This window comes from Lampetra planeri, unplaced genomic scaffold (genome assembly GCF_965212315.1).
Source record: "Lampetra planeri unplaced genomic scaffold, kcLamPlan1.2.h2 scaffold_821, whole genome shotgun sequence".
Taxonomy (NCBI): Eukaryota; Metazoa; Chordata; class Hyperoartia; order Petromyzontiformes; family Petromyzontidae; genus Lampetra; species Lampetra planeri.
The window spans coordinates 25,470-37,798 of NW_027615643.1; the positions used below are offsets into that span (position 1 = coordinate 25,470).

The following is a 12,329-nucleotide window of genomic DNA, read 5'->3' on the forward strand; positions in this document are numbered from 1 at the left end:
TCAAAGTAGGTTGTATTAATCTGATTCATTTGTAGACATTAGAGATTTGTATATTCTGCCAGTTCAACTGAAAATTTATCAGATCAGATACATAATTTGAGAAATGACCTTTTTATGCAGATTTTTCTCAGAGGTTTTCCTTCTACTATTCCAACTATTCCTAGCTGGTTGTTGTCAAGTTGAAAACCTAATATTAGAAAGCATTGCACATGAAAACAACTGAAAGATGGTAATGCTGAATGAATAATGAAACTGGTTTAAGTAAGAACATCTGTGCTGTTTGGATCTGAAAACCATCTGCTGTCAACAGGAAATATCTGTCTGAAGAACAGAAACAATGACTCCTGCCTGAACCACTTTCTTCCACCTATAACTGAAAAAGTTAATGAAAGGACTTGTGGTGGTATGATAAATACAGCACTGTAGTTACTAGAGTTTCATGCTTCTCTTGTATTTATAGCCTTTTTTTTCAAAATGTTCCATATCCAAACGGTTAGATGAGGGAAAATAAGCATTGATTTCCCTATTCCTATATTCCGAGGAACAGAAATAACAGGCACTGCCCTGCTGCTTGTTTGTTTAATGGTTGGAGTAGCTATGAATGAGTCATAGCCCGTGTTGTTCCTCTGTCTCCTCACACATAATCCACCTCCTTCCTTCCTGAGTCTGAACTTGTGAATGAAAAACAAAACATGTTCATTCACACCAACAGAGGTGCACAGTCTCCCAGAGTTCCTGTTTCCTAATCTGGCCTGTATTTCAATTCAAGCACAAGACTGATGGAAAAAATAAAATTAGTCCAATTAATTAGGTGATGGAGTTAATTCATTCCCAGCGGCTATAGAACAATTATTTTCAGGCATGTTGTTTTAATTTAGGGAGATGAAAAGAAGAGGGGTAAACTCAAGGCTGATTTTTCTTCTTTCCTCAGTTTTCCACTCATTAAATATTTTATGATTAATATCAAACCAAATTCAAAGGCTTATACTGACAACTAAAATCTTGATATTTTCCTTCCTGAGGCATCCTCTCTGTCCTTGTGGTTCAAGGGCTAGTAGCAGAAAGCATGTTTAGTGAAAACCCTTAGTTAAAGCTGAAATAAACATTTCAGGGTTACTGAATATAGACATATGAAAGCCATTATGTTTGATTTCTGTCAGTTTATGCTTTCTTTTTTTAAAATTAAGTTTTTCATCATTTCGGTTTGAACAATCCCGGGGGTTCATTAAACCAACATATTAAAATACATAATATGTTTTCAGCACTGCGAACTAGGCACTAATGAAGTGTTTTGCATATGAATCATAACCTTTGACTTGTCTTATTGTAATACAAAAATATCACTGTGCTGGAGCGGGTTTGTGAAGTCTGATGAATCTCAGGTGGGGGTCGTCAGCCCTCTTTGTGTCAAAGCCCTTTAAATGTTATTATTGCTAGGACAAGGGTTGGACTGAAAAGTATGCTGATCAGATAACGGTGCGTAAAGGCGACTGATACCAACAGGCGTTTGCTAAATCATGGTTATTAGACGAGTGGAACTGGATAGACAGGGAGGGCCACTGAGGGGCCCAGTGAGACAAGCCCAAGTACTCTCTGAACTTTCCAGAGAAACACACATGGTTGTACAGATGAGTGACAGCTCTTAATTTGGGGACGGAAGAATTTGTAGACATGTCAGGTCAGGTGTCAAGGAGCAACCTGTGGGTTTTGCTACTTTAATTTGCCAAAAGTAACAATGGACTGGCCATAATATGCTGATCGCATTGTAAATGAAACAAACAATAAACTTGGTCATCAGTCACCAGTTCACATGGTCTTCCCATGGTTATTATTTGTTTTCTATTATGTGACATATTGACAGAAGTAAATGATTTTCCACCTGTCATGAACAGACTTGAAAATAATTACAAAACCTTGTCTGGTTCATCAATCCAATCTCCTACAGAAACACAGTTTCCGTGGGAACCAGCAGCCTATTCGACACTGAATCAGTTCAGTATCAGAAATAAAGCCCTTGACTTCCGGGTGAAATCACATTCCGGCCATATTTCACAAGTAGTTTAGTTCAGGCGAAAGTTGTGGGAAAATAACTTAAACTACAGCTTCCATGAGCCTTTGCGGGTGTTACGTTGCAAACGCCCAAGGACTCCACTATGTGCTTTTTGCTATTTACAGGGAAGTTCCGAAACATGCATAAATACGATTCTGGGAGCCAAGACTATGAATGCAAACTGAATCAAACCGAGGGACACAAATATGGTTTACAGAAGCTTGTGAACTGGGCCCACTGCGAACCGGGGACGCCTCCTCTGCCTGTAAATTCAGTTGCTACGGAAACAAACGATGACGTCATCCGTCCCAGCGCGACCCTGCTGCTGTGTCTTTGATTGGAGGGAAACCCCGTGGATGAGCGGGAGCGACCATCAGCTGTGGCTGCCGGGAATCAGGAACACCATCGTTTTACGACCCTCACAGGGTTAGTTCTCATTCATTTATCACCTTTAATCCGCCCCCGCCGACCCGAGGGTCATCGTGTAATCGCTGCGTTTGCTGTGAGAATGCTGAAACCACAGCACGAATCCCTGCTACTGTCCAGTGCAGTGGGAAACCGGTGATGCGCCGCTGTCCAGTCATTGTTCGGCGCTTACAGACGGAGAGGCGCTAACGGTACAGCCATTACTTTAGCATTTATCGATTATTTCCCTCCCCGTGTCTGGATACAACATTCAGCTGTGTCAAATCATGGGTTGGCAACCGAAGCAGTTTGGAAATCATTGATATATGTATCAAAACCAATCGCTCTTTTTTTTTTTTTTTTGTTTTCCGGGAAGCAAAAAAAAAAAAGGGCGTTCACTTCGGGCAGGAGCAGCCAGGCTGCCTTCATTCCAGCCGTGGATTTCACCTTCTGCTGCCATCGGGCAGTTTCCCCACAGCAAGCGTTAAATCATTAAAGCCCAAATCGTCCAGGGTGCGTACATCTACACATATGTCCTGGAGCTTTGCCATGCATAGTATCGTTACGAGGTCGGTGGGCAGGTGTGTGTGTGACGTGAAACAGGTGGGCGACATTCCTGAGAAGGGTGCAGGTGTCTGCGTGTCGCCTTATCTGACTCACTGCTCGAGAGGGGTTTTTTAATGCTCGCTTTCTTTGCTTCGGTGCTTCTGCGTTGTTACTGCTCAGCTGGTGAGTAATCGATCGACACATGGGGTTTCATATGACGTTTTTCCTGCCACGAAGCGATGACATTGAAGAGAATAATATAAATACTGATCTAATTTGACTGTTTCCTCTAGTGGAATGTTTTAATTGTTGGGTAGTGTTGTAAGTCATTTTTTGGATTCCTTGTTAGCTTAGTGAGCAAGTATTTTAAACCTTTAAGATGAATTGAAGATTATTGTATATTTAGCCAGTACTGAAATCATACTCATCTACTGGTATTTGAATAGTTGATTAATCATGACTGGACTTTAAATCAAAGATAGATAGATGTACTTTATTGAGGTAATAGGGACATTGTATTGTCACAGCAGCAGTACAGAAAGAATAAAGATGCACAAATCCACAAGTTAATGAAGAAATCAGCACTTTTAACAAATAAACTCCCTATATTTACAATGTTTACATTAACATTTCTGAACAGTATGAATCAGAGTTAAATAAAATGTGGTGCAGCAAAATTTGGTGGGTGGAGAGTGCAGGACACAGTGTAGTATTACTATTCTGTGAAGTCTGTTCCACATAGTAGATGTATTGTAAGTGACATGTTTCAGCTCCTGCTATACTTAATCTTGTCTAATAATTAGCAACAAAAGCAAACAGTTTGAAAGGGCTTGGATATTTTTCGAGTGTATTTTTGACATGTCAGAGCCAACACACCACAGACTACAGAGAAAATAATCCGTAGGCCAAACCTTTTGTATTGTTTGTCGACCACAATGAACAGCCGTTTCTTTCTTTTTTCTTTTTTTTTTTTTTAGTATTTCACAATATTGCAGTATTACATGTTTAATTGTGCTTGAACTGGATCGACATGCTTCAAAGTGAAATTATCAGAACACATCTCTTGATTAAAACTCGCTAAATTCCAACAGACACTTCAAAAAGCTGACGGGACACACCTAAGCCAGACTTGTGATTGAAAAATGCATGGCATGGTCTGTGAGTGTCATGTAATATTACTCTGCATTCATATTTCCCTCCCAGCTCAATGACAGCTGTTTATAAAACATGGTTAGAAAAACTATTTTGGTTTCAAGACACATTCATGTGCCAAAGAAATTGGTACATTTGAGTTTTCAGATACGGAAGATAAGATAACTGGTTGACATGCACGTAGTTGTCACATGATTGATCCCTTCCCCCTTCCACATCTATTTTTCCCTCTTGTTCCTGCCCCCCCCGCCCCACGACTCTCACCACCAAATCCCTTTGTTTTACCCTCCCTGTCCTTCATCTTTCCCTCTGCAGCCCACACCAGGAGCCATGACAGACAAGGAGGACCTGATACAGAAGGCCAAACTGGCTGAGCAGTCTGAGCGCTATGATGACATGGCTGCAGCCATGAAGGCTGTGACAGAGAAGGGTTCAGACCTCAGCAACGACGAGCGCAACTTGCTTTCTGTTGCTTACAAGAATGTGGTGGGTGCTCGGAGGTCCTCTTGGAGAGTGGTGTCCAGCATTGAGCAGAAGTCGGAAGACAGGTCAAATTCCCCAACCTGGCCAAGCAGTATAAGGAGAAGATTGAGAAGGAGCTGAATGACATCTGCCAAGAAGTACTGGTAAGGAAGTACATGCATGAATTAACTCGGATGGATGGAATATTTGCAACAGGTTCAGTGTTACAAGAAGGGAAAAATCAGGTTGTATAGAGGTTTAACTAAAATCTGGACCCACGCAATGAATATATTCTCATAGACGGCCAGGAGACAGGAAGTTCTGTTATTGTGAAACTAATTCCGTATGTTTTGAGCACTCTCCCGCTGACCTAAACATAAAACCGATCAGACTGCGCCTCCCAAATTAGTCATTGCAGAGTGATATTTTATTGTGTTGAAGGTCCTTGTGGCGGACTTTTGGAATATTAAAAAACGTCTGTCTGTAATGCTCCTGGTGGCACAGAGACCATGAATGTGCTACAAGAGCTGGATGTGTTGCAGAAAGTCAGCTTGATTCTTATTTGCCCCACGAGCAAACCGCAGGACTGTGACAGAGAAATCCCACATGGCCAAATAAGCCTTTTCCCAATAGACCACTATTATAAAAGAATCTGTCAGCTGCTGAAAGGGACACCGCAAATGTTAACTTTTCCTTGGACTTTCATCAAGATTTTATCTTTGTGAGACTACTGTACTCAGAACTCGTGCATGTAAATATGGGCTGAACAAGTCCGAGCAGGTCCAGCCAGCAAGGGACAGACCAGAGTTCATGAGCCACACTAGAAGAAGAACGCACCTGGGCTTTTTTCTGCTGGTTAAGCAAATTCTTTTTTAATTGAATGAATGGGTTCCATCTTAATGCCTGGTGTTCAGTTCTTTCATCCGTGGGCAGGGGGTCACTGGGAAGCAGCCAGCGTAGGATCATGAACTTCATGCTTCAGTCTCACCCCCCCCCCCCCAGACAGGCGAAGACAGTCAGCTGGAAACAAGAGCAACCAGGTTACACATGATGAACACCGTTATGTAACCATTTGTGTCTGATAAAGGATGAACTGTTTAGGTTTGGAGAAACCATTAAGATGAGGTGTAAATGATAAAAGTACAAAATGAACTTACAGGAAAGTGCCGACTGATGTCAGTCCTGTCTACTTACTAGCTGGAAATCCTAAATTAACACTGTCCTTGCAGGACCTCCTCGGCAAATATCTAATTCCTAATGCCAAGCTTCCTGAAAGCAAAGTCTTCTACCTGAAGATGAGGGGAGGACTACTACCGCTACCCTGGCTGAGGTGGCCACCGCGGAGGACAAGAAGGGTACGTTAAGCACTTGTTTTAAGGCCTTGACCCCACAACTGTCAACGTGCAGTGGCTGGAGAACAGGACCAGCACTAGGGTGTTGGCTGCTACTGGAGGCTCAGAGGCATTTTTAGTTTCTCCAGCCTCAACTGCCCTCAGTGATTTTTTTTTTTTCTTTCCCTTTAACCTCAGTTTCTCTTATGTGCCATTATGTCTGCGGCATATTGCAGTTAAATGGAAATTTTATTTCCATGGATAATCTATAATAATCTCCCTTGTACAGTGAGTGGTGTGATCCATAGTTCTCCTGTCTGTCTGTCTGTCTGTCTGTCTGTGTGTGTGTGTGTGTGTGTCTCTGTCTGTCTGTCTGTCTGTCTGTCTGTCTGTCTGTCTGTCTGTCTGTCTGTCTGTCTGTCTGTCTCTGTGTGTGTGTGTAATGGGCAGTATCACTACTCTTTGTGGGTGTTATGAAGGAGTGTGTTGCTTGTCACAAAATTAAAAAAACAGAAGCATTGAGGAGGAGCTTGATCTTTACACACATTCATGTCTTCATTTGAATCATTGCCATGTTTCCTCAAGGTAAGAGGCACCAGAAGTTTTAGAATACCATTTTATTGCATGTTCATATATTTTATCCAGTGCACTTTAGATTACAACTGGGTGCTTAAACAAACTAAGTTGCCTCCCCAAGCGTCACCTCAAGTGCACCACTGATGTGCGTCACTGTTGCTGACGTAACATAAACTGATCAGACAGCGACAGTGCCACCCAGATTAGTTAGTCATCACAGATTAAATGAGAAATGTAATTGTGTTTTAAGATCTGTGTCATTGAGGCACAAAGGTTAGAGTCAGGCAAAAGTTTTGGCCCATTGGGGGGGGCGACGACTCCACTAGATCCAGTGACAGAAACCGCTTGTCTGAAACCCAGTGCAGATGTGAACATCTTGGTAAATATTTTTTCCAAAAAAGTGGTTCAATCAATGCCATCTACTTTCCTCTTATGAATTATTAAGCATAATTGCTAATTGATATTGATAGAAAAGGATTCTGATTGTGTTCAGCTGTAGTACACAGCCCTGAAGGGAATGTGTACTCTGTCCTGTTTTTCCCATCCAATCGAATTCACCAAGATCTTGGGTAATGGCTGTTAAATTGCTTTGTGGTTCATGTTCCTGGAACAATGTGCCTCAGAGCTGATTTTACATAGTAAAAAGTAACCCATTAGATCAGCCAGAAACACTCAAGGTTATTAGGTTTTTGCATCATTAATGTTTAAACATCGATGTGTGTGTGTGTGTGTGGGGGTGAACTGTTGCCCTTTCCATTGTAGTTAGTGAAGGAAAACATCCTCAAGAACACTTTGTGAAACCTCTGCCCTCTGTTTGGTCTGTCTTCCTCTCAGAGTCCATCATCAGCAACTCAGAACAGGCCTACAAGGAAGCTTTGGAAATCAGCTGCAGTGAAATGCCGCCAACTCATCCCATTCGCCTCGGCCTCGCTCTGAACTTCTCCGTCTTCTACTATGAGATCGTCAACGCACCTGCGAAGGCCTGCGAGCTCGCCAAGACGGTAAGAACCAGTCACACGGGCTTCTTGGAAGCTTGGTAAGTCAATGACGACTGTGTCGATCTCCTCCAGGCCTTCGATGATGCCATTGCCATGCTGGACTCTCTCACCAGTGAATCCTACAAAGACAGCACCTTGATCATGCAGCTGCTTCGTGACAATCTGACTGTGAGTGTCTCATAACGGCCAAGTGTCTTCTGTATTTCACACGCCAAAGACAAAGGGTTCGGCATATGACGACGGATGACCAAACATTTGGAGTGTGATCACTTCCTCAGCATGAGTGTGACCTTTATCCAAGTCCCACAATGCGATAGAGCTAGTGTTACTGACTCATTCTCTTCCTGATTCATTCTTTCCCCTCAACCCTGCTGATCGGGGACCTAACCACTTGTAGAATATCAATAGAAAAGAACTCAGATAAATTGTGTTCAGCTGTATTACACAGCCCTTGAAGGAAACCTGCCCTATTTTTTTCCATCCAGCAGCAAAGACAACAACAGTAAGGTAAAAAAAAAAGAGAAGTAACTGATATCATGGTCATTTGGGAAAGAAATGTTTTTCTGTCATGTAGAGGTGAACCGCTCTACAGTGCGATGGTGAACAGGAATAATTTCCTGTCTCATTCTTTGTGACGGCGGAGGAGAGCGAGCTCGGCTGTCTCTGTCAGTGTGTTAATGAGTGTAGCAGCAGTAAGGCACAACTGACACATTTGGGACTTGTGGGTGTCGGTAAAGGAGTGTTTTTGGAGCGCCAATGCAAATGCCATGCCCAAGGAAAAAAAGCATCTGACATGCTAACATTGTCTTGTGCCTCTTGAGTTTGCACTCATGCCAGTGTCTTGTGCTTCATCGCAGCTGTGGATGTCTGACACCCAGGCTGAGGGTGAAGGAGAAGGAGAGGAGACGGAGCAGGCGGCCGTGCAGAACTGAACTTCAGAAGAAGAAAGAATACGAAAACAGACACACATTTTTTACCTCTCACCAGCCTAAGTTGTGTGTGTGGCTGTGTGTGCACATACATGCACCGTTGTGTATGTTTACACTCCACTCACATGTGTAAAGTACAGTATGTTTGTGCAGATACATTGAAGTGTGTGTGTGTTAATTGTGATGAACACCTCCACAGTGAAAAGAATGGAATGGTTCTGTCATTTTTTTTTTTCTTTTGGGATTTTTTTTTTACTGAACATGACTATTTGTGAACCATGTTTGTCCATGGTTTCGTCCTAATGAAATCCCTCCTTTTAGTTCCGAATCAATCTCATGCTCTTGTTCACTGTAGCAGACAGTCTCAGTTGCAGGAAAAATAACATCAAACAAAAAAACCTAACTGTATTTTGATAATTTGTATGTTTTTTACTTGAACTGAACATTTACAACCTTTTGTGACACTTGAGACCACAAATCACCTTTGCAACACGTAAAGCAAAGACAAAAATGGTCAGGCTGCCACGAAGAAAGTGGTTGTCGAGGGTGGCGGTATTTTACCTTGGTAAAAGATCGCCTGGCGTGTTGCGTGTGTCCATCCCACCCCGTTGGTGTTCAGTGTTGTAGGTAGTGTTCTCATGGATGGTACATGTGTGCCGGCTCAGTGGGTTCTATGTGCATTCAGGCGTTAAAAAAGTTCTCTGTATGAACGGTCATTTGCCAAAACAATCGTCAACCTATTCCTGATAGTTGTGTTGAAAGGATTACATTCCGTTCTGACATCTTTTCACCCTCACTGCCTATTATTTCTTTCAGCTCTCCATCGTTGCACATGACGAGCTATAGACAGCCTAAGATAAAATGATACAACGGCTCAATACTGTAACTTTTGATATTTTGTCTTTTGAGCAGTGCTGAGGAAACCTTTGCCATGTGCTTTTTATGTGGCTTTCTACTCTTTTCTATTCCGGTGGTTTTTGTATTTTCTTTTCTGTGTTTTATTCTCTTTGACTCCTGATTTGACTCCTGGAATGTATGTGGTTCTCAGTAGTATGGTATGAGGGGTTGGTGTGCTTCAAAACTGGCGTTTTTTCTTTAGGATTTAGAGTGGACCAGGTGGATTATAGTAACATTTTAACTTCTTTGGAAGAACATTATGAAAAGATAAACTAAACCAATTCTAAATACAACATAATGATCATCTAAGCGGTAGAGAGATTCGACATGATCATGTAGACACAAACTAGTGCCAGTTTTCTTATACTTACAGTATCTTGGTTTTTAAGAAGATGGGGATGCAGGATTCAGAATTTGTAAGTTACACTCCAAGTACGGTATTTGGTTATGTGCTTTCATGTAAGTGGAATTAAAACATTAAAATCTAGTGTGCTGTGATTAATGTTTATCCTGTGCATTGTGACTTTCGCTGTTGGTTGAGTGTGTTTGAGAGCCATGCCAGGCTTGGCAGCAGGGATCCAAAGACCATGTTGTGATAAAGCTAAGACTGGTGAGGACAAAAGGGCCAATAATAATGTAAAATGTTCGTTGAACTTAAGCGTTTCAAGATAAGACTCATCCTGCAACAAGAACAGCTTCCAGCATCAAAGTGAGGCTTTCTATGCATTTGTCAGTATACAGGTTGAATTACTATTTCGAGGCTTGGGGTTTCATAACATATTTGCACTGAGGAAACAATATGGCAGCTTAGTGGAAACCCAACATTCATGTCTAACTATTTTTGAAAGACAACACTGCCCTCTGCAGATGATGATGGCTGTGAAATGTCACTTTCCATTTCATGGGTGTAATTCCTACAGCAGCCAGAACAAAGAACCTTTCAAGGAAATTACAGGTAACTTGTCTATTGTATGGATTTATTTACAGCACCCTTTAGTGATGTAATCATGTTTGATCATATTAGGATCACTCTCCAAGTTAACTCATTTCAAAATAAGCATATATTGCATCAGGAGTCTAGCATAGACATCCAGGTTCTCCTGAAGTAGGATCAAATGGTTGCTCAACGCCATTATAAGCTTTGATCAGTGGCATTTAGTCATGGAAATAAATGTGGTGTGAGTGTTGCACAAATGTCATGTGATAGAAGCTGATAAAACCCTTTAATCAGCCTGAAGGCAGAGCATCACATCAGGTTTGTTTGTGATGAAACACAACTCTTATTTAGAAAGGAATGGTATTAGTCAAATGTGGTCACAACAACACAACACCGAAAGAATCAAAGTGTCAACCAACTGAGAACTGACATTGCTGCCAGTACCATAAGTTCCATCCTTAAAAAAAAATAGAGGATTTCATCATCATGCGTACATTCAGTTGCGAACGCCCCATTGTTGACGTTTTTTCAACGATACTAGATGATGATTGGTCCCTTCTGATGACGTAATACACCAGTATATATACACCAACTTCCTGATTTTGTCTTTCCCCTCAACCCCCGCTGATCGTGCTGTGTGAGGTGCGCGTGTGCTCTGAGCTCGCTCGGCACACGTTCTATAAAAAAATAAAAAATACAAAAAAAATCCAAAACTTAAAAAAACAAAAAATCTTTTTTTTTTCTTTTTGTAACAAGTCGGTGAAGCTGAAGTTGACATTCCGAAGACTGGACGTACAAGAGAAGGCTACCTACCGTGAACGATTTTCCCACCTTCGGTCGACGTGTTTTACTGGTTCATAAATTTAGGCCAAGTAACGTTCGGACGGACTTTTTTTTTTTTTTTTTTAAATCCTCTGACACATTTAACAACATTTACCAATTTTACCTGCGTTACTAGTTGACACTGCGGCATTTTACTATCAGTTCTAATTTAAACTGAAACCTTTGCGCTGTCAACTCAACGGTTGCTAACGTCTCACAGCATCGTTTTAACCGTCGGGACGCTAGGTGACGTCGAAAACGGGCGTTTGTTCCGTAGTCTAAAAGTTTTGGTTTTGTCTTTCCCAAAATTGACTTGGTGCGAGTACTTTGCTAGCCTCCTCCGCCTTCGACAATGAACCCAGCAGCTCCCAGCTATCCTATGTCCTCCTTGTATGTTGGAGACCTCCACCAAGATGTGACCGAGGCCATGCTGTACGAGAAATTCAGCCCCGCCGGACCTATCCTCTCCATTCGGGTCTGTAGGGACATGATAACCCGACGTTCACTTGGCTACGCCTATGTCAACTTCCAGCAGCCAGCGGACGGTATGTACCTTCGACAAAAACGGCCCGAATGTGTCTTCAAACAGGACAGTTAGTTAAGCTAACCTCCTTACACTACATGTGACTGCAGCCGACATGTTGACGGCAGTTTCCTCATTTCAACCCCCACCGCTGTGGCGAAGCAGCACGTCCGCCCCCAGCCGGGTAGCACTGCTAACTACAGCCTGAGCCGAGCACTCCACCGGGGAACCGGAGATAAAGTCTAAAAAACCCGACATCTCACAAGTCGGCCATTAAGTCGTTGATAGGAAGCAACTCACAAAATGTTGTAAGCGTCAAGTGTGCAAACCCAAATATCCCTCCGTCTGCGTTCTAGTGATGAGAACATAGCTTGCATATGTACAGTTACTTGCTATTGTATTTCTTCTGATCACTAGTATCAGTATAAGAGGCAACTCCTATCCTTCAATTCAGCAGATAAATGATCTGAACACTGGGACAGTTTATTCCACTGCATTTTATCATGATGTGTTAGCTTTATTTATTTGCAACAAATCAAAGAGAGTGTCATACATAATCATAGAGTATTTCAATAGGCCTTTATTATGTCAAGAAAGGGTGAATACAGTGAAAATTTATGATCATTGTTGCATGTTTAGAGAGTTAATGCAAACTCTAAGATTTGAAGAACTAATGGATATAAATAATGGACGGCATGGAC

General features: G+C 42.0%; 1 protein-coding gene across 1 annotated transcript; it reads left to right on the forward strand.

Annotated features, from left to right (window-relative positions):
- Nucleotides 1–4,483: 4,483 nt before the first annotated feature.
- On the forward strand, nt 4,484–8,512 carry LOC144742026 (14-3-3 protein zeta/delta-like). Its single transcript, XM_078624523.1, is given in 8 exon segments — nt 4,484–4,709; nt 4,712–4,779; nt 5,845–5,919; nt 5,921–5,935; nt 5,937–5,970; nt 7,357–7,523; nt 7,593–7,688; nt 8,378–8,512. Coding segments are annotated over 8 exon segments (816 nt in total).
- Nucleotides 8,513–12,329: the final 3,817 nt, after the last annotated feature.